The sequence below is a fragment of the Micropterus salmoides genome, unplaced genomic scaffold, assembly GCF_014851395.1.
Source record: "Micropterus salmoides isolate LMB-PRFRI ecotype aquatic unplaced genomic scaffold, ASM1485139v1 Ms_hic_scaffold_20, whole genome shotgun sequence".
In the NCBI taxonomy this organism is placed as follows: domain Eukaryota; kingdom Metazoa; phylum Chordata; class Actinopteri; order Centrarchiformes; family Centrarchidae; genus Micropterus; species Micropterus salmoides.
Window position 1 is genome coordinate 21,156,593 of NW_024041151.1, and position 27,080 is coordinate 21,183,672.

A 27,080-nucleotide genomic window follows, 5' to 3' on the forward strand; every position below is an offset into this window, starting at 1 on the left:
AATTTGGTCCAACCTTTTTGCCAAATGACTACTTAAAGTGAATCTACTTGACATGCTAGGTTATGCATATTTGCTGTGAACAGTTCCACCAAGGAGGGATTTTTCTTTCTTATATAGTGTCATTTGAAGGACTTTATAGGCCTGAAGAGGTTGAAGTGTCCCGTAGTTCAAAAGAATTTAGCAGAAATTAAAGAAAATTATGAAAAAGATTACTGAAAATATAGCATACAGGCTCACAAAATAACAATGTAGCGTGATAGTCGAGATGAAGCCAGACACAGTCTTATCTGTCAGATCATAAGACATTAAAAGCCAACACTTAATTAACAATGAAAGACAATTGCAACCATAAACATTTTATAATATAATACATAGCGACACTTGAATATTTACAAATAAGAAGTTACGACAAATTTTTATCAATGTAACAGACACAGAATGAGCCTAGTTTGGTTTTTGATTCAGGTGTTACGGTTATTTAAAATGTAGGCGTGTGCTCTGAAACGCCTTCAGGCTTCATTTACATGAGATTCAGATTGTGTGCGCATCACTGCCAACTGCTTTCAAAAATAACCACGTTAGTGTGTGTGTGTGTGTGTGTGTGTGTGTGTGTCTTGCATACTAAAAGGAAGTAAGACAGTGTCGGTATGACGAACTGTTGCTAAGCAGTGGTGGTTGCTAGGTATTGGAAGGGGGAGGGTAGACAGGTTTGCAGTTAGTGATGGTATCTGAGGGCTTACCTCTCTCTGTGTGTGTGTGTGTGTGTGTGTGTGTGTGTGTGTGTGTGTGTGTGTGTGTGTGTGTTCCCTTGGATTCATTTGGTTTAAATATTGATACTGCAGTGTGGGAAAATAAAATGCAATTTCTACCTATATCAAAGCTGCAGTTTTGGAGGTATTTTCAATATCTGTTCACAACGGAGGAACAAAGGAAGCAATGTCTGATGTATAAAACAGGCTCGGTGATCCAGACAGTTTCATGGTGAATCTTTTTAAACTGCAGATAGATGACTCATTAAAAAACTGTCAAAAAATGTCTGTCTAGTCTAGTGTCAAATTCAACAATGGAAGAATAATTATGAGTAATTTATTTTGCCTTCCGTTGCAGATTCATCAAGCAAAGCTACAGAATATCTGGCTGAGGAACACAGAATGAAACCATCACACTCCTCGGCTTTCCCCAGGATGATTACTGTATTATACGCAGCAGGGGAAAGCCTCACAGTTTGCTGGCTTCCCTCTGTGTGTGTTCACATATTTTTCTCATTTAATTTTTTGTGCATTCCAGACAGGCCTTTGGGGCCTCTAAATACAGATTTTAGCACTTGTATGTTGTTGTTTTTTCTCCAATTCCGGCACGTACATTACTAAACATACTGTGCATCCCTAGCTGGTGTGGCTCCTGTCACATCTGGTCTGATCTAGTAGGGTGAAGGAGATGGTGGGGGGGTTGGCAGGGCGAGACACAGGCAGCCATTTGTACCCGAGGTCCTGCGATGGAGGGTCCAAACACCAGTCGTAGTGCTTTAACAGGTACATGCATGCTTCCTGGCAGCAAAACACAAGAAAAATGTGAAATCTGAAAGTGTTGCAACTGGGTGTCTTTGCTGTATTGACATAAATGGAAACCTACCCAACAGATGATATTTAGAGTTAAAAGCAGTGGGGGTGTAAGTGGCAATTTTATTTATTTATCTTTTTTACAGCAGTGCAAAAACAAAATGTTAAACTAAAAGGCACTTGGCGGAGCGAGAGCCTCCACCAACGCTGAATAAGTATCCAACTTGTTAAGCTACAGCCTCCATACCAATTTACGCCTGTTTGTATGTTGTTTTCCAGGCTTGAAAATAGCAATGCAACGCAACACCTTCTAGCAGCCAAGTTGAAACGGAACATTAGGTCCACAGGACTCTTGTTGGCGGCAGAAATGACTCAAATCATTAACACTTTCTTTATATCTGTGCTCAACTGAACACCTATCAACGCTCAATAAGAATGTCACTACTCCTTCCATCTGCAGTCTGTTTTGTGTCAATGTTACACTATGCTGCCACAAGACAGGAAAAACCTAAATATTCTCTTCTATTTTATTCTACATACTAAGTGCACTCAGAGATCCACATCTGGTGATATCATAGCCAGCAGTCGCTATTGGCTGTTAGTCAGCCACAGAGCAGACCAATCCACATCCACCACCTCCCTCCACTTTATGAATGAAGAATTACCTGATAGAGGGGGAGGAGCAGGATGAATGAACGGGGAATGAAAAAGGGAGGAAAGAAGTGAGGGAACGGAGGAAGGATGATGAGGATGGGGGTGGCAGGAAGGAGGAAAGGGGAAGGATGAAGCGAGGAGGCGATGAGTCACATCTCTGACCTAGATCCCTGCAGGCTACTTTTTACTCTGGTCACGCCCTTCTGTGTGTGTGTGTGGTATGTGCAAGTGGTCAGTCTGCTGAGAACCAATCAGGCACAATGTAACTAGCCAAATGTTTTGGTATATTAGCCATGACACGGCAGGTTACAGTGAGAGATTAGGTTCGATGTGTGCATCATTAGTGCAAAATGAACCTTAAAGTGAAGGATAGTGTGTGTATTTGTTGTACATTATCACTCAGCAGTGTTAGGTCAGTGCTGCTGAGAACAACTTTACTGAGGGACTGGGAGGACGTCTAAGCTAAAAGAAGGAGTGGGTTGACCCCATTGCTATGGATGATGTCATGTTTCTGAAATAACTTAGTCTACAGTGATTAGTTGACAGGTGACAGACCTGCATCAGTGAATGTGAAATAAAATATTCATAGGAGTGTGAAAAGGAACTATGTAAAATCAGATTAAACTTGATGAAATTAAAAAATTAAAAATGCAATTAAAATCACTTTTATTCAATGTAAGAAAACATTAATTCAAATAAAATACAAAATGAACTTGTATATATTATATTAAAAAAGTTTATTTAATAAAAAATTATTTATATCATATGTAAAAAATATATATTAAATGTAAATTATAATTGTAATAAACCCAATCTTTTCTTTTAGCTGCCCATACAATTCCCCTTGACGGACAGTACAGTGTTAAAACTGTCAACCTGCAAATCAACTCCACCAGATCTTTCTCGCATATCTACAGTATAACCTGTATGATGATTATCCATTGTCCATTTTTAGGAATAGGGATAGCTTGCAGTAACACCCCCATCCATATTGTGTTTTATGCATGTGTTGATGTCTTTGCTCTTTAATCATCTGAGAAGAAAAACATAGTCTGTCCTAGTGACTGTAATCTACTATCATAGGTTAAATAACGTACTGTAAGTGTGTTAGTTAACAGTCTGACTCAACGGATGTGAACTGCTGAGATAAGCCTCTCATTGGCTGACTGATGCAATCTGCTTCCCTTCCTCTGCTCTATCATCAGGTCTTTCTTGCTGTGCTCATTAAGAAACGGCAACGATAAGCATTTGACCTGGCAATGAATGTTGTCATGGAAAGAGGACCTCTTTATTCTACAGAGACAGATCAAAAAAGGAGAAGGCTTGGAGAAAAGTGAGCGAAACCATAGTACGTCATGCTAAGTTCTGAAAATATGTATCTGTTACTTGATTCCAGCTAATGGTTGTAGTTAACTATCAACCAAATTGGCACTAGCAATAGCTGCCTTTCCACAGTACTCCCGAATGTTTGAAGGTTGCAAAATGCTCAAAAAACACTCCAGCGTCCGTATTCACGCAAGTAGTGCAAGGCGAAAATTTTAGGGTAACCCGAACCCTTTTAATGGACCCAAGGAAGCTTTACACTTAATACATAAGAATCAATTAAACATCATGTTTACCTGCTCTAATATAAGCTGCTAACGTTATCATGCCTGGCAAACAAGCTTACTGCAGTAACATAACAAAGCGTTACATCAAAGGCCAAGTAGCATTTTATTAGCTAACTACATTTGTGGGGCTACATGTCCATGACAGCACATCCACTGTATAGTAACGCTTCCCCAAAAATGTTGAATAAAATAAAAATAGAAATTTTGAATTTTTTTTTTTTTACATCAGCTCTGTTGCTCTGATAATTAACACAATGGAAGTAAATTTTCCATTGACCTTTCACTCAGTCCAGTAAATGAAAAATGCAGAGCTGAGGCTTCTAAACTACAAGTATTTCAACATTTCAGCATCTTCTTTGTGTCTGTTTCTGTGGTACAGAACACTAACTGAATGCAACAGAAAGTCAGTGAAAAAGATAACCTTCGGTTTCCTTTGCTTAAAAAGAAGACAATTATACAGACTGAGAAATGGTTCTAATGAGAAAGTGTGTGCACAAATTTTCACTTGAGTGTGTTTATGCATGGCAGTGTTATGAGCAAAGAAATGGAGTCACCTTAAGGAAGACATCGGTAAGTTTAACTCCAATACAGCTTCTGGGCCCGCTGCCGAAGGAACATAGGAAGTGCTCCTGGCCTGCATTCCTGCACATACAAAAACATCAGAGATGCAGAAAATCAATGTTTTGGCAAAATTTCAAGAGTCAGAGGAACACAAAACCTTCAAAAAATTATTTTCTACAAATCAGACATCTTCAATCTGGAACTGTTTAACAAGACTGGATTGGAATTCCTTTCATAATCGGCCCCTCAACAGAATAACAACCACCTTATGCTTCTGTTTTGTGAGTCAAACAAAACTGTCAGAGAAGGCACTGTTATCCATAAGATGATCATCAGATGCCATCATATGATGATCAGATGATGCTGACATGATGGTCTCTCAACCAATAATAATAGTCGAATGGCCAGTGGTCACTGATCATATAAGTAAAACTTGTTATTTACGAATTAATGCAGATGTTATCAAATCTGGAATATAGTGCAATATTGTCTGGGTCTGTTTGCCTGCTCATTTCTTCATTGATTTACTTGCATCTTCTACTGACTTGTAGACTTCTACCAATGTAGTCAATCCAGAAATATCTCAACTGTCAGATGGATTGAACATTTTTATTAAACTTTGAACAGACATTGTTTCCAGAGGATGAACTGTAATAACCTTGGTGATCCCCTGACTTTTCATGTAGCGCCACCATCATGTCAAAATTCCAATTTGTCTGATACTTTAGTTTATTACCAAATGCCAGCAAAGGTAGTGACATTCCAATCAGTCTCAGCTGTACAATGTGTTTACTGATAATTAGCAAATGTTAGCATGATAACACGCTAAATTCAGATGTGGAACATCAGTTTAGAAAGAATGATAAGCTAATCAGCTGGAGTACATACACACAGCTTTCGCTTGAGCTTGTTTTTAACAATTCGCCAAGCTAGTGCTCAACCCAGCAGTGGGGAATGATAGATTATGGAAAATACAAATTAAAATATTTGTGATGTGTTTATTGTGCATGTTTATATCGTTCTTTTTGATCATTTATAAGTATACACTACTTGTATCTTTATATGTTATATACTTGTATTTTGGAACTTTTGTGTTACCTCAAAAAGTATAAATCTCCTGAAATTCATCTACTTAAAATAAAGTGATGCTGGTCGTTTCCACCAGGCAGGTTTGTCAACAGCCTGGTAATGCAGGCCATCTCTCCCTTCTCACCACTAATGCATCCTGTCTTTCTGAAACCTGAGCTCTGATTAAAGGCAAACAGGAACCATTAGTGGTGTGCAAAGTCTGGGTGCAGTGTGTGTGAAAGAGAGTTAGAGGCAGAGAGAGAAGGGAGAATATTAGTGTTCTTTGCAGCATCTCTCTAATGGTTTAATGTACTATTAGGGACATCCTGAAACAGTAAGATGTGTAGCATACACTACAGACCCATAATACTGAGACACACAGAGAGAGGAAGTATTCCAGCACAAGGCTATATAAAATATGCTGAATAGATGGAAAGTATATCAGAGAAGTATAATCTATTGCACAGTATAATAATTTGTTCTACTGTAAAGTGTAATAGTAGCAGTGTGAAATGTTGGTGTATATCCTTATATCTTCATATTCCAATGGATAACTTGCTGAATGTGGAGTTTTAGGAGTTCAATTCCAGAAAATGTTTCAGTGATCTAAAACATCAATGGATTTTTGTGTCAGGTGTCACTCAGCGGCACAGCTTCCAGTCAAGTTGTTTTGAACACTTGGTCTGATCTTTTGCCCATTGATGACTTTTACACTCAATTTGGGAAACAGTTGACCAAACAGAGCTTAGTGGGAGGGATTAAGAATGGGAGCCAATCACCTAACTACATTCATGAAAAACAGCAAAAGAAAAATGGCGACAAGTGTGGATGAGATGAACGCAGCTGTTGTTGTAAGTCGATTGGCAGAAGTCACAACTCTTAGATCATAGATATTTCCATATTTCTGTGAACAATGGAAAAAGAGGTTAACTCCATGTAGTGCAAATTTTATATTTAAAATACAGAGCAATTGGGTGGTACACTTCCAATTCAATTCCAATATTTTGACAAATTCACGCAGGTCTCTATTAGATATCGGATCAGTTTTTAACAAAGTTTCTTTGTCAAATATTAAAGAGGTCATATTATGCTAATTTTCAGGTTCAAAGTCTTATTTAGGGGTTGTACCAGAATAAGTTTACATGGTTTCATTTTCAAAAAACAACATATCTTTGTCATACTGCACATTGCTGCAGCTCCTCTTTTTACCCTGTGTGTTGAATGTTTTGTTTTAGCTATGGAGTGATGCATCTCTACAAGATCTTTGTTGGGAGTTGCACATGCGCTTCGGTTAAGCTGTATATGTTCCCCTTGCCAGCAGAGTTTCAGAGTGGTAAGTTATTAATCTGTAACTAAAGATACATCTTTCATCCATAAAGTTGTAACTGAGCTCTGTCTCTACATCACAGTAACAACTTTAAGTCCATCGACTGCCTGGAGGGTAGCTAGTGTTTGGAAGGGAGAGGAGAGGCAGCAGGTGGACGTCTTGTCACTGTGTGCTGCAGCTCAGTGTGTTTTTCCACCAGTGTTTTTGAGGGCGTGTCGGACTAGTTGCTAGGTGAGCATTATGACGTGCATTTTGCTGTGACGTCACAGCAAAGCAGAAGAAAAGGCTGGACTACAAACGAGCTGTTTTCAGGCAGTTCAGTTTTCTGTGGGAGATGGGAACTCCCTTTGGGCTGGACTTTGGGTTTTTTCACTTTGCAAACCTATTACATGCACAAAAAAGGTGTCTAACTCCAAAGCCAAAAAGCATAATACCACCTCTTTAATGTTCATCATTTGACCGGTTAGATTCTCTACCAAAGTAAATTCATTCAGATTTACCAGTATGATAGACATGAGAAAAGTGTCCATTCTTTGAATATTTATATTCCTTCAGACCGTAAGGAACCATCGATCAAAAGAATCAAATCTTTTTTTCATAAAATTGTATCCAAGCTGAAATAACTGCGGTAACCTTCGGCTTTCATCTTTTCTAAGGTAGGATTTCAGTACTTTGATAGGAGGCTTTCTCTCTCTCTTTCTCTCTGGGCATGAGGTTGCACTGTCTCTGGGAGCATAATCAGATGGATGATTCCTAATTGATACGTTATTTGATAGCCTACTTTTACACAAGTAATATTCATCCTGGTTTAAATAAACAATTCCCCATCTTTGCTGAGCAAGAATTTTGTGGGAAAGGAATTGAAGGCCTGGTTGAGTTCACTGGCATTTCCAGGAAACTAGCAGGAAATTATAGGGAATAACTGACTTGTAAAAGTATAAAGTGTTACCAAAACATTCAATACTATCAAAACTATAGTTTGAATGAAGTGAACAAGCACGGAATAATACTAAAACCTACATTTGCCCATTAATAACGGACTTAATAACTAACTTTGCACTGTCACTGTATTTTGTACTTGTTATTTGTACTAGACCCTACAACTATGGATGCTTGCAATGGCCCATGGTGTGGGGTTATTTGTTATGTGTGATGTGATTTTATTCTAATTTATCTATTATGCTATGATTGGACGTCATGTCGAGCACACTGAGGCAATCAAGTATTGAATCTTGAATCTAAATACACAGACAGACGTATGGCAGTATTTTTTGCAGACAAGAAGGAAACTCCCCATTCTCAGATTTATCTAAACCTAACACAACCCGCTACAGTAGCTCGAATTTTTATCTGTGTTTGGTGGGGTTTCCGATTCATTTATCTATGGCCGAGCCTGTGTGGGTGTTTGGCTGATAGGATGTTAACTCGCCAGCTATTTGCTTCCACCTGGAAAAGCACAGAAACACATAGGCTGACGATACAATATGTACTGGGACACACACAGCGGACAATATACGGAACTATCTCACAGAAACACACACAAACGGATGATGTGGTTCAACTGTAGTTATTGTTGGTGGGCTTGTTATGTAACAGGACTGCAGTCATTAAATTAAACAGCCAGGTGGCATGGAAAGGAGCCAGGCAACTATCAAGGCAGACAGGCAAACAGTCTCCAGGAAGACTGACAGATGGAGAAAGCAGCAGAGAAAGAAGCAGGTAGGAGAAAAGAGAAACAGACCAGAAGATAAATAGAGGGCTGGAAGAGAAGCTACAGCAAACACACAACAGAACGATAGCTAATCTATTCACCCTGGGGGAAACTGACTAGTTAGTTGGTTTAAGTCTAATGGGATTTGTTGTTACAGGATAAGATTACCAGGCTTATCCTGTAAGGCTCAGAACGCTCATAATACTTCTGGATGTCACATTTTATACTTTTTTATTTTCTTTCTTTCTATATTTTTATAACACATTTGCAAGATTTTACGTCATACTTTCTCATGGAAAATCTCCTCTGACTCATTCCTTAACCCCATCCCATGCTGACACACACACACATAAAAAGCACACAGGGAATCCCCATTGGTAAAAACGGGTGTGAGGTGGCCAGTTGCCATGGCAGCAGCGACCTGTCCATTCATTCACAGATGAATGGACTGCTTTCTGATCATGTTTGCAGTAGCAAAATAATGGACAGAAACGGAGGTAAACCTTTCTGTGAAATTGCTTAAACTGATGCTGTTAAACATGTGCAGTCATGCGTGTCTGTATTTTTTATTTATCTTCACAGTCTCTTCCACTACAACGGGTTTTATCATGGTGGTTATATTTAACCGATAAAGGGATGTCCCACTCTAACACAGGACATTTCATTTCAGAGAAGTCACAGAGCCACACACACACGAAAAAAAAGCAAGATAGGATCTTCTCTGACTCATTTTTCTGTATCTCATCCCACTCCACAGGGTATTTCTCTCTCCCATCCTGCACACACACAAAGGGAATCCCTATTGGTAAAGATGGTGTCAGGTGAGCAGTTTCCATGGCAGCAGCTACCTACATACATACATTCATAGCCGCTCTGTCGCCTGAATGAACAAGCATGAATGAGAAAAAACAGGTGAATGGGGGGGAGTGGATGAATAGAAAAGCGACAGTTGACAGAGAAGTGAAGGAGCCATACCAGAGCAGGTGACCGAGAGAGTGAGGGACACCAGCAACCACAGCTCGTCTTCAGCTGGGGGGGTTTCCGTCTCTCTGTGCTGAACAGTATATATGAAAGTGATCAGGTCAGATTTGTGTGCTCAGGAGTTGTTAATCTATCTGCATCAGTTGCTATGGTGACAATATAGGGGTATGTATGTATTTATGTGCGGTGCTAACCGGTGCGAACCCAGACAATGTTCATTTTTATTTATTTATTTAGAGAAACAAAACACCCTTGGCAAAAGGGTGTGCTTAATGTAAGCAATCATTCACGATTTAGCACAGGATGTCGTTATTTTTGTATGTGACGACATCTTATCATGCATTGTTGCACTTCTACCATGGCCACTGACCACAAGCATACCGAGAAACTGTGTTCAGTCATCATCCATTTTTAAAGGGACCATCCAGTAAATTAAAGGGGCTATTTGTAGATTCCGACACAGACAGACTCAACAGAGACAGCTTCACAAAACATGCTGGAAGCTAAGGTAAACTCCCACTGCAATGTTACAGCAATATTTTTTTCAGCTTGTTGTTGAACTAATCCAAGCTCGTTGCAACACTACATTAATTGCATTTAGCCCACAGCTTTTTAATAATTTTGAGGTGAAATCAGCTGTGTAGCGCTGGGGCGATTCGTCAATGTAATTGATTACCTAAATACATCGTCTTGCATTACGTGCGCTGAAGCATTGCTGCATCCGGTGTTAGCAGGAAAGTTTTCAGCTACAAGACCACGCCTTCGACCGTCTAAAGTTTGGGAGTATTTTAGACAGACTCTCAACAACGTGCTGTTCCGTGAGCTCTGTGAATTGGAAATAGCTTCACTGCAGCACAGCTGCCGTCCACGAATACGTGAAGCAGCACGAACACTTGAAGCAAAAGTATCCCTGAGCACTGACGGCAGCGCCGCAAATCCTGTTTACTGTTGTTCTGTCTCCACACAAGCACGGCACATTATCAGCACGAGGACACGTAGTCTGTTAAAATGTATTTTCTAAGTATTTCTTTATCGGCCTCATGTTAAAGGTAATTTCTGCCCCGCGACTGTCATGGTAATGTAACGTTACATCGTGTGTAATCTAACGTTTGACGTTTCATATTTTCTGTTTATTTAACGGCCACGTATGAGCGAGAGAAAAGCTGAATTCAACATTACAGACAACAATAACAGTACAGTCTGTGAATCGTTTCAGTTGTTTTCTTTGCCCCACACTGATGCAGAAAAAATTTGATTATCATACTGCATTACTCAATATTGAAATAAATCCATAGTAAAGTAGCCTAATCAATGTCTGTTATTATCACAACATATCAGTGACAAGCTAATTGGATTCATTTTAAGATTTGCTGCTATTGTCATTATTCTAATGTGCTTCATCAGGATGATTGAATAAAATATTATTGATTAGACATGTTTTTGATATTTATTTTGGATAATTAATTGGTATGTTAATTTAGTATTAGGCAACTTTATTTTCTTTAGAATACACAAAATTAGTCGTTTGATTAATCGACTAATCGAAAAAATAATTGTAAAATAATTGCTATGTACAGCCCTAATTGAATGATAACGAATAAGGTTCGTGAGCTAAATTGAATACTATAAATTATATTGTTGCCACACTTTAGTATAAAAGTTAGGCCACATAAAGTAAAATTACTGTATCTTAGCATACTGTATGGGTCTTCCATGTGGTGTTGTAATCTAACTTGAGCCAATTTCACATGCTTTGCAGTAACTTTAGCTTACCTGTCCAAAAGGACGAGAGCCAAATCAAGCCTTTAGTATTGTGTCGTTCAAAGAACGTTTCGTTCATTTGACCTAATCTTGTATGTGACTCAGGAGGAACGGGTTGTCTCAGTGAGTAATTCGTTCATTTTCACGCATGCGTGAATAGTCTTGGACTCTTAACATTCACTCGTCACGGCAGCAGCATGGGCTTCGTCAGCACAGGAAACAGTACTGTGGGTCTCTGGGTTTGAGTCGTTAATTTTTCAGGTGACAGCTCGGCTACTGTGGAGCAGGAATTAATTAATCGTTCAGTGCTCACATGGGTCCTCCTCGGAGTCTGTCTTCACTCGGCAGGCTGAGGTACTGCTAGCGCCAGAGAATGAGAGGCAAGTCGGTTGTCAGGTAACACTCACTGGACTGACATTATATATTTATTTTGATAATGTTGTGACATTTAACAAAGCGTAACATTATTACAGCGCAGTGTGATGTTGTGCAATAGTTTTAACACAGCTGTACTGTAACTTTAGTCCTGCTAATGTTTACAGCTAACAGCTGATGAGAGTTATTCTGGGTCCGCTCCACTTCAGAGCCCTGACAGAGTTCTACTGAAATGTTGTACCTGGACTTGCTTCCAGGTACTTTTTTTCGCGAATAGCGAGCTGATGGATACTAAAATATAACATGAAAACACGACAGACTGCTGATTGGTCAGAGAGAATATTCACTATTCACTGCATCATCATTGCGTGCGCCAGACAGAGGCCAGCAACAGAAAGTTTAACAGTTTTTGTACACAGATTTGTACACAATGTAACTTCACAGACTGTTCAAGTGCGGAGTTGTTGTAAACGTTGGCTAACACAGCTACAGTTGTAGCTATAATGCTAATGTTACACCCGATGTGAAAGCTACTGAGCAAACATTCAAATTGTTTAGCCAATTTTTATGTAAAATTTAGTTGAAATATGGTGATTTTTGTAGTGGTTTATGGTAAGATGTGGAACAATGATGTTGTGGACTTGTGAGTAACTTAAACCATTTGCTAGGTTACGCTCGCAGTCTGAAGCGGCTTTGATTTGGATCACACTACCTTGTTTCTTACGACCCGCCCTTCTCTGCTTCTGATTGGCTAGTAGTCCTTACCTGGGAACTGCACATGTGCAACTCCCAACAAAGATTTTGTACAAGTAAGATGCATCACTCTGTAGCTCAAGAGCGGAGCGTACAACACACAGGGTGAAAAGAGGAGCTGCAGCAATGTGCAGTATGAGAAAAATATGGTGTTTTTTGAAAATTAAACCATGTAAACCTGTTCTGGTACAACGCCTAATTAAGATTTTGAACCTGAAAATGAGCATAATACCACCTCTTCAAAACACAGCCAAATAGCAACGTTAGCGTTAGCCCTGTGGTTTGTTCACAGCTGATCTGGTCCACCAGAGAACGCAACACAACTTTTACTTTTTATTTACCAACAGAGCCGTGCTGTTGTTTCACAGATCCTGACTGGTGAACAACCTGCAGTGTTTGAGATTATTATTAAATTTGTTAAATTTTAATAAGAGGTGTTTTATTCATCTAGTGTGTCAAGCTTATTACTTCAACATATTCCCTGCAAGATTTTATTCATAGATAAGGACATTAGGCTGCTGTATGAATGAGCACTTTAAAGATATAAAGATAGTAATTATAATTATATACATATATATATATATATGGCTGGTCTGCTGGTCTGCTTGTATACTCAGGAAAGAGGAAATGAATGGATTTAACCGGAATAGTGGCTTAATTGAATATTGACAACATATTTCTGTAGTTTTTCCATGGATGAATGAATGAATTTGGTTGTGGCTCCATGGGGCTTTATAAAGCAATGATGGAGAAAGATCAAGAGGTGAATTTGTGCATTATACTTTGTCAATTAGAGCAAACCAGGCAGCCTTCTGTGTTTGAGAACTTGGTGACTCAAGTCTGTCAAAAGTCTGACTTTTCCCATCACTACAAGCCTTTCCGATGCTGTTCTTGTTTGTCGTGACGGGCTTCAGCACATAAAGTTTTATTGCTGTTTTTTATCCTTAAGTGGAGTTTGTGTTGAAGCCTGTGTTGTGTTGGGAGCTGGTCGTTTTTTGGTTAGTGGACTCAATTTCGTAAGCTGCGGTGTTGAAGCAGAATAGCGCTTAACCCAAGGGACTGAGAAAGCGGGCATGTGGTTCATTTTTAATTCAGGTTACAGCAGTGCAACCTGTTTTACATTTAAAAGAATACCCTATATCTCCACTTAATAGACACTTTTTACAACTACAGTAGGCTAGGTGTGAAGCTCTTGGTATCTTAGCACAAAGCAGAAGTACCGTTGCTATTGATGTATATTTTGACACCTGCAAGTCTATTTAGAAACAAGTAGCTTCCTTTCTGTGGCTGTGGTATGACTGCGGTTAGCACTCTTAGCTGTAGAGCTACTTTTTTAGCTGTTACAAGATTAAAGTTTCTTCTTCGTGAAAGTAATAATGATTATTCAGGCCGGCAAAACAAAGTTTCAATTTAAGTAGCCTACTGCACTATTTTAGATCATTGGGTTTTTTTGATTAGGTCATCTTCTATACTTGCTTACCCATGCAGGATTGTGGGTGGCTGGATCCAAGCTGGCTTAGGGCGAGAGGCAGAGTATACCCTGAACAGGTCGCCAGTCCATCGCAGGGCTATAATGTCCACCGCAAGGCAGTAATGCTGTACATGTATTTATTTTCATATTTACTAACTTGTTTTTGTCTTAATACTCCTTCCACAGATTTGTCCATCAGATGTACTGATCAGTGAGGTCTAGACTCTGTTCCTGTCACCTTTTCCTGTGGTGAAAACTGCATTTCAAACCTCCTTTTAAGTACCACTTATTCAAATGTTTCCACACCAATGTAGCCAAAATTGCTAAATGTAAAACAGAAAAAAAAAAGAGAAAGAAAGGCATGATGACTTTGGCGACAGGCTATTGGTAGAAAATATTAAATGGCTTATCGTGACGCATTCCCTCGACCCTTTATGTGTCAGGCCACTGAAAGCTTCCTCTCTCTTACTACTTCTAATGGTCAGTGTGTTTGTGTGTGTGTATGCGTGTATGCGTGTGTGTGTGTCAGTGTGTGATACCACAGTTAGTGTGTGAACAGTGCTGCACAAAAATGTCCCAGTTTCAGTTTCCAGTTCTGTGGGTTACATGTGTATGTGAAGCGTCAATTTTTGTAGTAGAGTTAAATGACTTACTCAAAAATTGTAATTTCTTGACTTTCTTTCTGCTCTATTTTCTGCTTCTGTAGGTGCTGAAATTCATTTCTCTGCCTATTCGCTGATATTTTTTTCTCCTTTTGTGACTGTTTATAATCTTTGCAAAATGGCAGCTCTAGAAAGAAGCTGACAGCAAATGCTTATTCTAAAGGTCTGAAACCAAAATCTGAAGTTACCTTTTATGATTTGAAATTTCTGCAGTCTTTGACTTTCTGTGACTCAATGAATGACAAAAACATCAGACTAATAGACCTTTAAATAGATTAACTCAAAGAGAAAGTGCATCCACACATCTTTGTGAAACAGGTGATGCTAGAGGCTCGGTTCCGTAGGGACTACTGTAGCATGGCTGACAAGCTAACATGTTAGCAAGCCACGAAAATGCTATTGCTAGTCTGTCACATAGCCCTCAGGGCTTCTTTCTTTAATTCTCTGTGCTAGGACGTTTACTGCCCCCCTGACATTTTGATCTCAGGATGGTACAGCTACGATAGCTTCTTCTATTTAGGACTGCCCGTTCCCTAAAAGGTCAGCAGTGTCAAGATGGTGCAAATTTATGTGTTAAAGTTCAACAAATTTGGATTCAAAATTGCAATTATTTACTTCACCTTCTCAAGTGAATCTACTGAAAGTGGAGATTACAGTGAAATTAATTGATTTTATCATGGAATGTCTACATTTCAATGCCTTTCATCACGATGCACTGAACTTTAACAGCTATGGTTAGCTAACATTATTCTGGCAGCCATCCAGAAAACATCAATGTCAACAATTTCAGACTGCTATAAAAAGGAGAAGAAAATGATGGCTGGCCAGCACCCAGTTAACTAGTTATGATAAAATGATCTGAGATGACTTGATCTGGACCGGGTTGGAGAATTCATTGGCTGTTAGAAATGGTGTTTATATGTTAAGCATTCACATGTGTGGGATGGTGCCACTGCACGAATACACACACACCTAGGTTTCTCCATTCTTTTGAATGTCTCCCAAAGTTTTTCTTCCGTTTCATATGTTTTGCTCTTCTTGTCTTTGCTTTGTAGTAACCCTCACTAGATTACAACTTGTGTATGTTGTGATTCATAATTTTCTTCTTAAATAAATAATAATAAATCAACTCTGAAGCCCTTTTGCTATAAGTAGGAACCACATAGGACACTGAAGTGTATTTCTGAAACGAGGTCTATACTCAATGAAGAAAAAATCCTCACCTTCCGCTCCATCTTTCCGGGAGGAAGCGGTCCGGCTGCTGGAACACCTCTGGGTCACGGTGTACAGAGTGGCTGATATAGATCACGCCATAATCCTTTGGGACATTAAACCCTGCGAGAGTGGAGTCCTATACACACACAAACACACACACACACACACACACACACACACACACACACACACGGACATTACATCACATTATTACATGTTATTTAAATTATCTGACATTCACATTTCTTTCTCCCTTTCTGGATTGTCAAGAAAGCGGTAGTTGATCAGTTTTGTGGTGATTTCAGTCAATTTTCCTCAAGGCCTCAGTTTAAATGATGAGTGAATAAACAAAGCTTACAAAATATTATGAAATTAAGTTAAACTGAAATATGCAACAGTTTGTGAGTGGAATGAACACCCAACTGGAAAATCATACAAAAGGTCTTGTATTCACATCTATGACACCTGTGATGACACCTATGTATTTTAACTGTTTAACTGTTCAGGACTTTGTAAGAAGTGTTATTGCACCCAACTGGGAACACTGAAATGACGCAACTTTGAGAACATGCTATTAATATCCCTTTGAACCAACATGAATGGGAGACTTCTTTAACCCTGATGTTTGGCTCATATGAAAATTACATTTACATTTCATTTTGAACAACATTTCCTGAGTTGTTTTTTCACAAAGCCACCCACCTTGGGGCAAAAAGACCACTTAACCAATTGTTACCCTTTTAATTCATCTTTTCACTACATCCATTAGTAGCTGCACTAATGGACTGCCACGGAACATGATCACTGTTTCTCTTTCCTCTCCCCTCTTCCTCATTTTTCTCTCTGCTGGAGTGGAAAATCTTTAAAAAATCTCTTTCTTTCTCCCGGTTCTCACTGAGAGATGTCGCTGCCCTCACAGAGTTCATTCTCTCTCCCTCTTGCTCTCAGACACACACAGTTGCTAAAACTATTGCATATCTTAGTTCCACCTGGATGGCGGTCCTACTTTTTCCACCTGATTGTGAATACTAATATTTTCTCTTTCTTACACGCCTACCTGCACACATAAACATCTCATCAACCCCAGATGCAGCACTTCCCTCTAGCTTTTCTTTTCATTAGCAGTGTGTTGGAGGTTTTACAAAAGGTACTGCCAAGGGAAAAATCTACTGTCACTCTTTCTGGTTTTGTTCCTTGTCAATTATTCAATATTAAAACATCACTGTGGCTTCATTATTTTGATACGTTTCATTACAGTCATTATAACATTCAACTTAAAAAGTATATTATATGAGACGTAAGTACTTCTACTAACTACTTAAATACTTTTCAACACAAATATTCTACTAGCCTACTTGAGTCGGCATAGAAATTTTATTCTCCTTCCTTCTCTAATAATAACAAATACATCTTGCGTTTTTGTTTTCTATATTTTGTTTCATTGTTTCATGACCTTTGTGGCTTTAAAAAAAACACACGTGTCAGACACATCTATTCATTGAGTTCTTTCTTCTCTAAAATTCTCCCACACGTCATGAACCCGGGTCCCGCTGATGCCAACAGCAATCGAAGAGTGCTGGTGCGTTTCCAAAAAGTGACAAATGACTTTCCACTCGGCTTCACAGTGTCACCAGCACACATCACTCCCACCGCCAATCCTGACATCCCACCCCAGCTCCCTTCCTTCTGGGGGAGCGGAGCCGATCGATCACAGAAATGAATCAATGCCTCTGATTGGGCTGTTGCATAAGGCTGTTGTAACAAATAAAGTTGGCTTACAGGATAAAAGATGATTGTGTGTATAGCACACAGATTTACAATACAGTATAGGTTATAGACCAGAATAGTTAACATGCACAGATAGATAGTAAACGATAAGATGAAGTGATGGCTGCATGAACATGCAATAAGTTCATCTATCAGGCCTGCAGTAAATAATGTGAATTTTGAGTTGAATGCCTCTGTAATTAGTCTAATGATATTTCATTAGATGTGTCATGATGCATTTAAAACATACAGTATATGCTGCTCAAATACTGATAGTTAGGCCTCTGTTAACGCGGTAATCAATGTAACAGGACTCACAATCTGTCTTTGTTTTACTGTAGTTTCTGTCTCGCCTGGAACACTGTAAATGTCCTCAGTGCTTCAAGTCTCAAAGGTTGTTACAGGACTTTTACCAACAATAGCTGAGAGACACTTGATGCAAAATGATGAGCCTGAAACTGATTGACCAAACTAGTATAATGCACTGTAAGGTGTTTGCGTGACTCATGGTAGGTGTACAGTGGAAGAACCTTTTATCTACAGTAATATGTCGCCATCTACAGGAAAGGAGTGCAACACAGAAAACGGCAAAAAAATAAAATAAAATCCTGCCCTGTGTCACATTTTGAAGACTGCCGGAATATAAATACAAACAACACTACAAATCCTTCAGCTCAAGTGTACAGAAATGGGTTATTTCACAAGGTTTGATCAGGAGGAAATTAAGTTACCCTAGATTAGTTAAACCTTGACATTCTTAGTTATAACTGTTTGTCCAATTAACAGCCTTGTTAAAACATCCACATGAAAACATTTGCATGAACTAAATCCCCATATTTTGTCATATTTTTTACTGAACATTTTACTCCATACAGAAAAAACAAAAAAAAACAGCTAACGTGCTAGTTGTTATAGTAATGCTCCCTTTAGTTTGCTCTTAAATTTGCTCTTCATGTCACTTATAATGTTCATAATTCAGGGATTGGCATTTACATTTTGCACTCATTGTTAAGATTTTCTGGACAACTGTATCTACTATGTGCCAAAATGTGAAGCATAAAATGCTTAAATGAGTCCCATTTCATTTCAGTCTCTACACAACAGCTCAGTGTTTTCCATTTGCTGGAAACCCTTAAAATAATAAATCCTGATCTTCACATTTTTTTGAGTTTATATTTGTCCAGAGACTAGTGCTATTTATAATTATAATGGCTTTAGAAAATTCAGAACACTGGATGAGAAATGCTGAATACTCATTCTGATCTACATGAAAATCAACAGGATGCTAAACCAGTCCCCAGGTGAACACTCCTACCTGATTAGCTATTCTGCGTCCACCAATGAAAGGAGGCCAAAGTCTCTGCACCTCCAGCAGGACTCTGTGCAGGTAATCAGGGTCTTCCATCGCTTGCCGGCGCATCTTCTCGTGGACATGGAGAAAGATTTTTGATTGTTAATTTTATTTAAAGCATAAAGAAATAGGCATATAGTTGTGGTTATTGCAGAGGCCTAACTTTCACTTCACACAATACCAATGTCCATCACAGTGTTTTTATCAGGATGCTGAAGTGTTGATCTAAGTATGCAAAGAGCTGGACCAGTATGATGGATTTGAGTGGTATGTTACAATTAATTGAATTGAATTATCTTTAAGGTACTTTCTTAACATCTAAAGATATAAAGCCTGTGTGCAAAACTTGGATCTTACCACAATTTGTACATTTTACTGCTTACACAATTTCTGTGCACTGAAGACAATTTTCTTTCAGTCATTTTGTCTCATCATGAAATCACCTGTCCGTTTCCACCAAGTGCCAGTGTGAAGGAGGTGAGCAGCGACGCCAGGGCTTTGGGGATCAGAGCTGAGATGAACAGCAGGAGATGCTGGGAGGCAGAGCTGGAGTCGGGAAGCGGCAAGGAACCAAGTGAGCCGACAAAACTGAAGAGATCCGACAAGGGAGAGAGGAGACAGCAAGAATTAGAGTCATGTTCTAGAGATCATTACTAATTAATAGCAGGTTACTATAAACAAATCAACGAAAACAGATCAACAGTCTCTACTAGCCTCTGATTTATGGCATTATTCTACAATACTACCAGCAGTGCGTTTGGGAATGATGGTAAAATGGAGTTTTCATTTTACCATCAGTGTGTGTGTGTGTGTGTGTGTCTGCATGCAATGCAAGAAAAAGAGATAAAGATACTGAAATTTAGAAAGAAAGAAGGAGAATGCAAGAGGCTGAGAGGGAAAGAACAGAAGCAATTGGGCGGTTCCTTCTGTCTATGCTAGGAACTGTGTGTGTGTTTTTGTGTGCCTGCCTGTGTTTGTGTGTACGACTGAGAAAGGCACAGAGAAAGACAGAGGTACAGACACATATGCAGCCTCACCCCTGTGTGTCATTCTCCAGTTTGTCTTTGATGATGTCCACCAGTTTGTCTCTGGCGTCCAGAGCGGTAGAGAAACCTGAAGACCACAGAGGAACCTTCACGTTCACCGGAGCAGAGATCAGACCTGCGGGGTCAAACAACGAGTTGTTCAAAAAATGGGCAAAGATGGTCAAAACCACACAAACGTTTATTGAACTGAAATGAAAGTGGAAGTTTTGCAGTGCTGTATTGCAGAACAACAAAACTGGCTCATTACATATGTCTGCAACAGTGTCTTAAGTGTCTTACAAAACCAGTGCTGCATTTAAGTACAAGACACATTTACACAGATTCTTTTTGGGGCAGTTTATCTATCTTTATCTTTATATAGTAACAGAAAGCAAATAAGGCTGCTTAGGAAGGTCAGGGGAAGCAAGTTGTGGTTTTGTGTGTGTATGTGTGTTCATACCATGCCAGTGCCGTGTACAGAGCTGCACAATGTCCTGGTAAAGTTCAGGCTGCTCCTCTGCTCTTACGTTCAGAAAAATGCCCAATACCAATTCTGTCCCCAGACGCTTAAAGGCAGAGTATACACACTCTGGCTGGCCACTATACACACACACACACACACACACACACGGATCACATGTTTGTTAGTTGCATACATTAACTTTACTGTCCCAAAACAATTAGTCTTTAATGTAAATATAAAGTGACTTGAATTAAATGCTGCTAACAATCCCATAAAGGACTGGGAAAAAAACACATCATGAAACTGTATTTATTGTAAGTGACATGTGGCTGCTGTAACTTTTCTTCATTGCGCACACACACACAGTGAAACATGATCTCCACACCATTTTTTTATGTCACTGCTGATATTGTTTTTCCAAATGTCTTTTATATTTTAGTTTTACAGCTTGTGAAACAACTTATAATCCTGCTTTGTACATCACTTTGGACAAAAATGTCAGCCAAAATAATAAATGTACATGCTTTGAGTGAGTGCTGGAGGTTTATATTAAGTGTTACCTGAGAGAGAGGTCCTTTAGACAGCGCTCACATACACTGTGGAGAGAAAGAGGTAGAGAAACACACACACGCTTCAGTCTCAAAATTAAGTCATTCAAAAAACACGTCCTGGCAGCGCATTTTGCTACATTCTGTACATTATAATAACATAATCTGCGTTCACTTGCTATTCCAGCATTTGACTCCCCAGATTACACACAGTAAAATTATTGTAGGGTCAGCTCTTGCTCAAGAAACCTTCGACATGGATGGACGCATTACAACTGTTGGAGCAATAAAGGCTTTGCTGTTGTGTCACCATTTTCTGTGCCATCACAGATATCCATTGAACAAGAAGCTCTAAATACACAACTAGAGTAAAAAAATGAGCCTGTCTGTGAAGAACCATGTGACCCTACAGGTCATTAAATACGTATTAACACAAACTTCAGTCAAAGGTATCCACGACAACAAAACTATTCTAATAACATTACTCTCCCCACCTGGTGATATAATCACTTGATGATTCCAGACAACTTCCTGTGAACAGGCTGCTGAGAGACAGACGGAGGAGACATGCCTCCTCACCTGAAACACACAAATACAAAAGTCACTTAGGTTATATTTGCAGAGCTGAATTCAAACACATTTCTACAGTCACGATCTTGCATTACTAAGGTGTTGGGTTTATATTGCTGTGAGTGGCTGCCTTTTGGAAAGTGTTAGCATTGTTTTCTAATCTTTGTCACGCCTTCTGTTTTGTTTTGTGCATGCATGTGTTTACCGTTAGTGGTGACAACGGTGTCCCCATAAATGTTGGTCATCAGGTCAGTTGGATCCTTCAGAAACAAATTAGACTTCTCTGAAACACACAACGTAAATGTTATTACATACACACACACACACATATATGCATACTGTTCACACACATATCCATGTCGGGGTTTAATTCTGCCTGCAGGTTTATGTGTCCTACAAACAAAGCAGGCTAGAAGAACAGATACTGGGGGTGCTTCTGTGGAAGTGTAATAGTTACGGCGTAACAAGATAGCAGGATTCAATAATGCAAATGAATCCTCTTCTCAAATCCAATTGACCCAGGGAAACAAAAAATGAAAATGAAATAAACATTAGAAATATTTATAATATATCTAAATGGATTGCAGTTTATGTTCACACAAAGACTCCTTTAGGGTATGGTGTATTTCACCATGCCTGACATCTGGTTGAAATATAAAATTCATCATCTTTAAAGCCTAGTTAATTGTCTGTTTTGGAATAATGTTCTTTTATGTCTCAATTCACTATGCCACTATTTTTTTTATTATGAAAATTTCATCCAAAATACAATAAAACATATCATGCACTGAGGAATTTGGCATATTTAGTGAAAAAGGGGATACATGGTACATGGATTGAAAAACAAATGGTTTGGTTTTGGTACTAAAGGTCAGGTACAATATTGGCACAAATATCTAAATTCTTCAAATAAGCAACATAATTACGCTCTTGAGCTACAGAGTGATTCTTTCTTGTACAAAAGCTTTGTTGGGAGTTGCACATGCGAAGTTCCCAGGTAAGGACTACTAGCCAATCAGAAGCAGAGAAGGGCGGGTTGCTTTATTTCACAAATTCACCTCTTGATTCCTGTATATTTCAAACCATGTAAAAACCACAGAAATATGTTGTCTATATGCAATCCACTACTCCGCCTAAATCCTTCCATTTTCACAATCTTTCCCGAGTATACAACCAGACCTGCCACATAAAGGCTTATGTATATAATTACTATCATTATCTCTAAAGTGCTCATTCATACAGTAGCCTATCGTCCCTATCCATGAGTAAAATATCAATATCAGATTTGCAGTAAATATACTTAAGTAATAAGCTTGATACACTATATGAATAAACACACTCTTATTAAAATTCAACCAATTTAATAATAATCTGGATCAAGCCACCAAGTTCTTAAAGAACTCCAGCACAGAGAGAGGAACAAAGAAATAAACACATATAAACGGAGCAGTTTGGCAGGTCTGGACGCAGAATGGGCCACATCAGGTCCGGATTCCGCAGACAGAGAAACACACATGAGCACATCGCTCTCAAACACTGCAGGTTGTTCACCAGCCAAGAGCTGTGAAACAACAGCACAGCTCTGTTGGTAAATAAAAAGTTATGTTGTGTTCTCTGGATCAGCTGTTAGCTGTAAACAAACCACAGGGCTAATGCTAACATTGCTACTTGGCTGTGGCTGTCCCTTGGGCTGGACTTTGGGCTTTTTCACTTTGCAAACCTGTTACATGCAAAAAAAGAGATATAACTCAATAAAGGAGAGGGGAAAAGCCAAAAAGCATAATACCACCTCTTTAATGTTTTAATGACCGCGTCTGTTTGTTTTGGAGAGGAGACGACCTCTGAGGTAATTCAGCTCCCGGCAGAACCCTGTCAGGGCTCTGAAGTGGACCCAGAACAACTCTCATCAGCTGTTAGCTGTAATGTTAAACACTAGCAGGACTAAAGTTACGGTACGGCTGTGTTCAAACTATAATTTAGCACAACATCACTGCGCTGTAATAACGTTATGCTTTATAAAATGTCACATAATTAACAAAATGGCTATATAATGTCAGTCCAGTGTTACCTGACAGCCGACCTGCCTCTCATTCTCTGGCGCTGGCAGTAACTCAGCCTGCAGAATGAACGAAAGACTGAGCGAGTGGTTCATTCCTGCTCCACAGTAGGAGCTGTCACGTGACAAATGAACGACTCAAACAGACCCACAGTTGAGAGTCGTCAACTAATCAATTCTGTTTCCTGTGCTGACGGAGCCCATGCAGCTGCCATGTGACGAGTGAACGTAAGAGTCCAAGATCCTTCACGCATGCGTGTAAAGGAACGAATCACTCACTGAGACAACCCGTTCCTCCCGAGTCATACACACGATTAGGTCTTATGAACGAAACGTTCATTGAACGACACAACACTAGACTGCGACCGTAACCTAGCAGATGGTTTAAGTTACTCGCAAATCCACAACATCATTGTTCTACATCTTTTGAATGAATCAATTTGAATGTTTGCTCAGTAGCTTTCACATCGGGTGTAACATTAGCATTATAGCTACAACTGTAGCTGTGTTAGCCAACGTTTACAACAACTTCGCACTTGAACAGTCTGTGAAGTTACACTGCGTGTTTATTTTAAATATAATTCAAAACCAATAAAGCATACTTACAGGTTGTGATTGTGAATTTCCAGGCTCAAACAGAGTCGGAGTTGCTTCGTGTTTTAGGACTAAACTTTGAACTGTTGGCGGTGTTCTGACGATTTATCCTGCCTTGCCGAAAATTGCCACCATAGCGCAAATCGATAGACTCGACTCTACTCGGCCCTGCTCCGTTTTCCATTGCAGACAGTACCCAGAGATAGTATGTAGCTGGTCGTCATAGCGACACACAACTGCCGCGACGTAATGTTCAATGCGACACACAAACCAGCGATCCACACAGCTTTCTCTTTTTTAAGTTAAAACGTTTCAACATTCCTCAGAATGTAAAGACAGATAAGCGGTATGAAAACCTTCCAGCTGTGTTTTCCTCTGCCGTTGTTGCTGCAGCGGTCTGTGTGACGGCGGGAGCAGAGGGCTCTGTGAGCGGGCGGCTGGCCGGCCTCACACGCTCCTCCTGCGGGTTGGCACCAAGCTGCAACCTCCGGCTCTCACTTCCGATACCAATGCGGAAGTATCTGAAACTGCAATTCATCGAGTGGCCACTTGAGGCTGGCTGCAGAAGGGAGTCAATCTCCATTGACCCCCATGTTAAAAAGCCCAACTTTACAGAAGAATAAAACATGTTTACAGCCTGGTTCAAAAAATGGTTTTAGTGCATATCGCTAAGTTTGACTGTGAGGGTGGTGAATTTTTTTTTATAACTCACCTGTTTAAATTATATTAAGCCTTAAAGTTTTTATATACAGTCTGTGGTTGGCACAGGCAGCGGAGCTCCTCAACTCCGAAAATATTCAAGCTCATTTTTGTTCCGCCATCACTTCTCGGAAAACAGTCAATATTCTAAATCTACACAGCTGATTTCTCACCTCAAAACTTCTCAGAAGTGGATTTAGTGATGAAATTCGATACAAAAGCTGTAAAATATAAAACTTTCTGTTGCTGGCCTCTGTCTGGTGCACATGATGCAGTGAATAGTGAATATTCTCTCTGACCAATCAGCAGTCTGTCATGTTTTCACGTTACATTTTAGTATCTCTCAGCTGGCTTGGAACCTAGATGGAGCCAATAGTATGAAGCTGCAGTACCGGAGGCTGCAGTTTCAGGACCCCCGCAATCCTGGGACCGCAGTTCTAGGACCCTAGTTCTTTTGTGGTTGTGGTAAGGGTAATTGGCTTCAGGGGGGCTGTAAAGAGTAACATAGCTAACTAGCTAGTGTAAGCTACTTTGTTGAGTAGAGGCTTTTATTTTGAAGTGGGAAAAAAACGGAAGTTGTGGTGCTGTTCCGGTGCAACTATGTGCGGGGGTCGAAGGGAAAAAATAAAGATGTCCCGTCTTGATTCAGACGACGGAGCCTCTGTGTTGTTATTTTGGTAACCACATAAAAAGTATAGGTGAACTAATAACCGCTCCGTTACACTAGCTAGCTCTAGCTAGCCAGTCAGCTAGCTGGCAGTATCAAAGTAAACAAGGGTCCTGGTATTGCAGTTCCGGTCCTAGGATTGCAGTCCTGAAACTGCAGCCTCCAGTACTGCAGCTACATGCTACTCGATGGAGGTGAGGGGATACAAAAAAAAGCACCTGGAAGCAGGTACAGGTACAACATTTCTACAATGGAAAACCAAACAAAGGCGAGTCGAGCCAAGTCGAGCTGGTACTGTGCAGTGGAAAAGGGGCTTAACTAAAATCAAAGGGCCTCTGCTCAGACTAGCTTGGTTTGACTCCGCTAGCCGCTTGGCAAGCTTTATGACGCGTTTTCCTTGTGACGTCACAGGGAAGGAAGGGAAACGGCTGGACTACAAACAAGCTGTTTTCAAGCAGTTGAGCCGTGCTTTCTGTGGGAGATGGGAACTCCCTTTGGGCTGGACTTTGGGCTTTTTCACTTTGCAAACCTATTACATGCACAAAAAATAGATATAAATCAATAAAGGAGAGGGGGAAAGCCAAAAAGCATAATACCACCTCTTTAAGGTGTGTTTATAGCAACTTTATGCTTTTCTATAGTTCTTCAAATGCATCTTTTAATATTTTTTATTTAAGACTAAAATAAAACTTCATCTGAGCAAGGTCCTCCCTCACCCCTCTCCAGCAATGTCAGGAGTATCTCCCATGACAGATCAGACTAATGCCAGGGTGAATATTTACTCCATATAGAGGGGATTTTCCTTTTGTTCCTTTGCCTGAGAGCAAAATCTGGCTCATAATCCTTAGGCAAAGGAGACAAGGTCACTAGAAACTACATACACCAACTTCCTTATAAGAATAAATATGTGTGGCAGGTATAACTAAACAAAAAAGGTATCACATCTAAAAAAGTCACCAATAATCACCTTAACTATCACGCAGACTATAAAATCTATAAGTCACAATTAGAATATTACTGGCCTCTCTTTTGCTGGGAACAAAACATGTACTTTGAGCTGAACTGTGCCTGTGGCGTGCGCGCGCACACACACACGCTCATACGTTCAGCCGTGCGCCACAACATACCACACAGCAGCTCTCTTGCTCCCTGCACGTTGCAGATGAAGGCGGTTGGTCTGTTCAGCAGGCGGCACTGAAACACCCTGCTTCGATGTTTCTCGATCCTCTGCCGGCAGAAGCTCACCGGGTCCCGGTAAAACTCCAGCGACTTGTCCCCGAGCACTGACACACCCGCATTTCCTGGTAGTTTAGACATATGGCAGACGCAGCTTCGCCCAGTTTTTTTATTAAGTTGGAAGGTGGGTTCAATCAGGATGTTAACGACTCTTTGCTCACACAACAGTGACCCTAAACTTTAATACGATCCAGCGTCAGACTGTAAACCCTGCTGTCATTGCCTGTTAATTATTTAAATAGGCGTGGCTGTGCAGGAGCGACCTGTGTGTCAAATTACTGCTGTCTCATAGTTGGCACTGTTTTCTCTGAGGTAACGGAAAGTATCCAGCTGCGCTGGTGACGCGTTCAGGTGCTGTCCGTAAATTAGGCCTACCTGCCCTTGATGCTTTACTGT

At 39.9% G+C, this 27,080-nt stretch overlaps 1 protein-coding gene across 2 annotated transcripts; it reads right to left on the reverse strand.

Annotated features, from left to right (window-relative positions):
* Positions 1-340: 340 nt before the first annotated feature.
* LOC119914641 (beta-amyrin 28-monooxygenase-like) lies at positions 341-26,969 on the reverse strand. 2 transcript variants are annotated; one of them, XM_038734069.1, is made up of 12 exons: positions 26,576-26,969; positions 21,638-21,715; positions 21,357-21,441; positions 20,875-20,910; positions 20,312-20,451; positions 19,864-19,987; positions 19,270-19,414; positions 18,791-18,895; positions 15,717-15,844; positions 9,466-9,544; positions 4,378-4,465; positions 1,428-1,547 (listed from the first exon to the last, which is right to left on the reverse strand). In XM_038734069.1, the coding sequence occupies exons 1-11, from the start codon at positions 26,763-26,765 to the stop codon at positions 4,400-4,402; spliced, it is 1,176 nt and encodes a 391-aa protein (XP_038589997.1). In that variant the 5' UTR covers positions 26,766-26,969; the 3' UTR covers positions 1,428-1,547; positions 4,378-4,399. The 2 variants fall into 2 exon arrangements, with proteins under 2 accessions (XP_038589996.1, XP_038589997.1); XM_038734068.1 differs by lacking the exon at positions 9,466-9,544 and having other exon boundaries at positions 341-1,547; positions 26,576-26,965.
* Between the last annotated feature and the right edge of the window lie 111 nt (positions 26,970-27,080).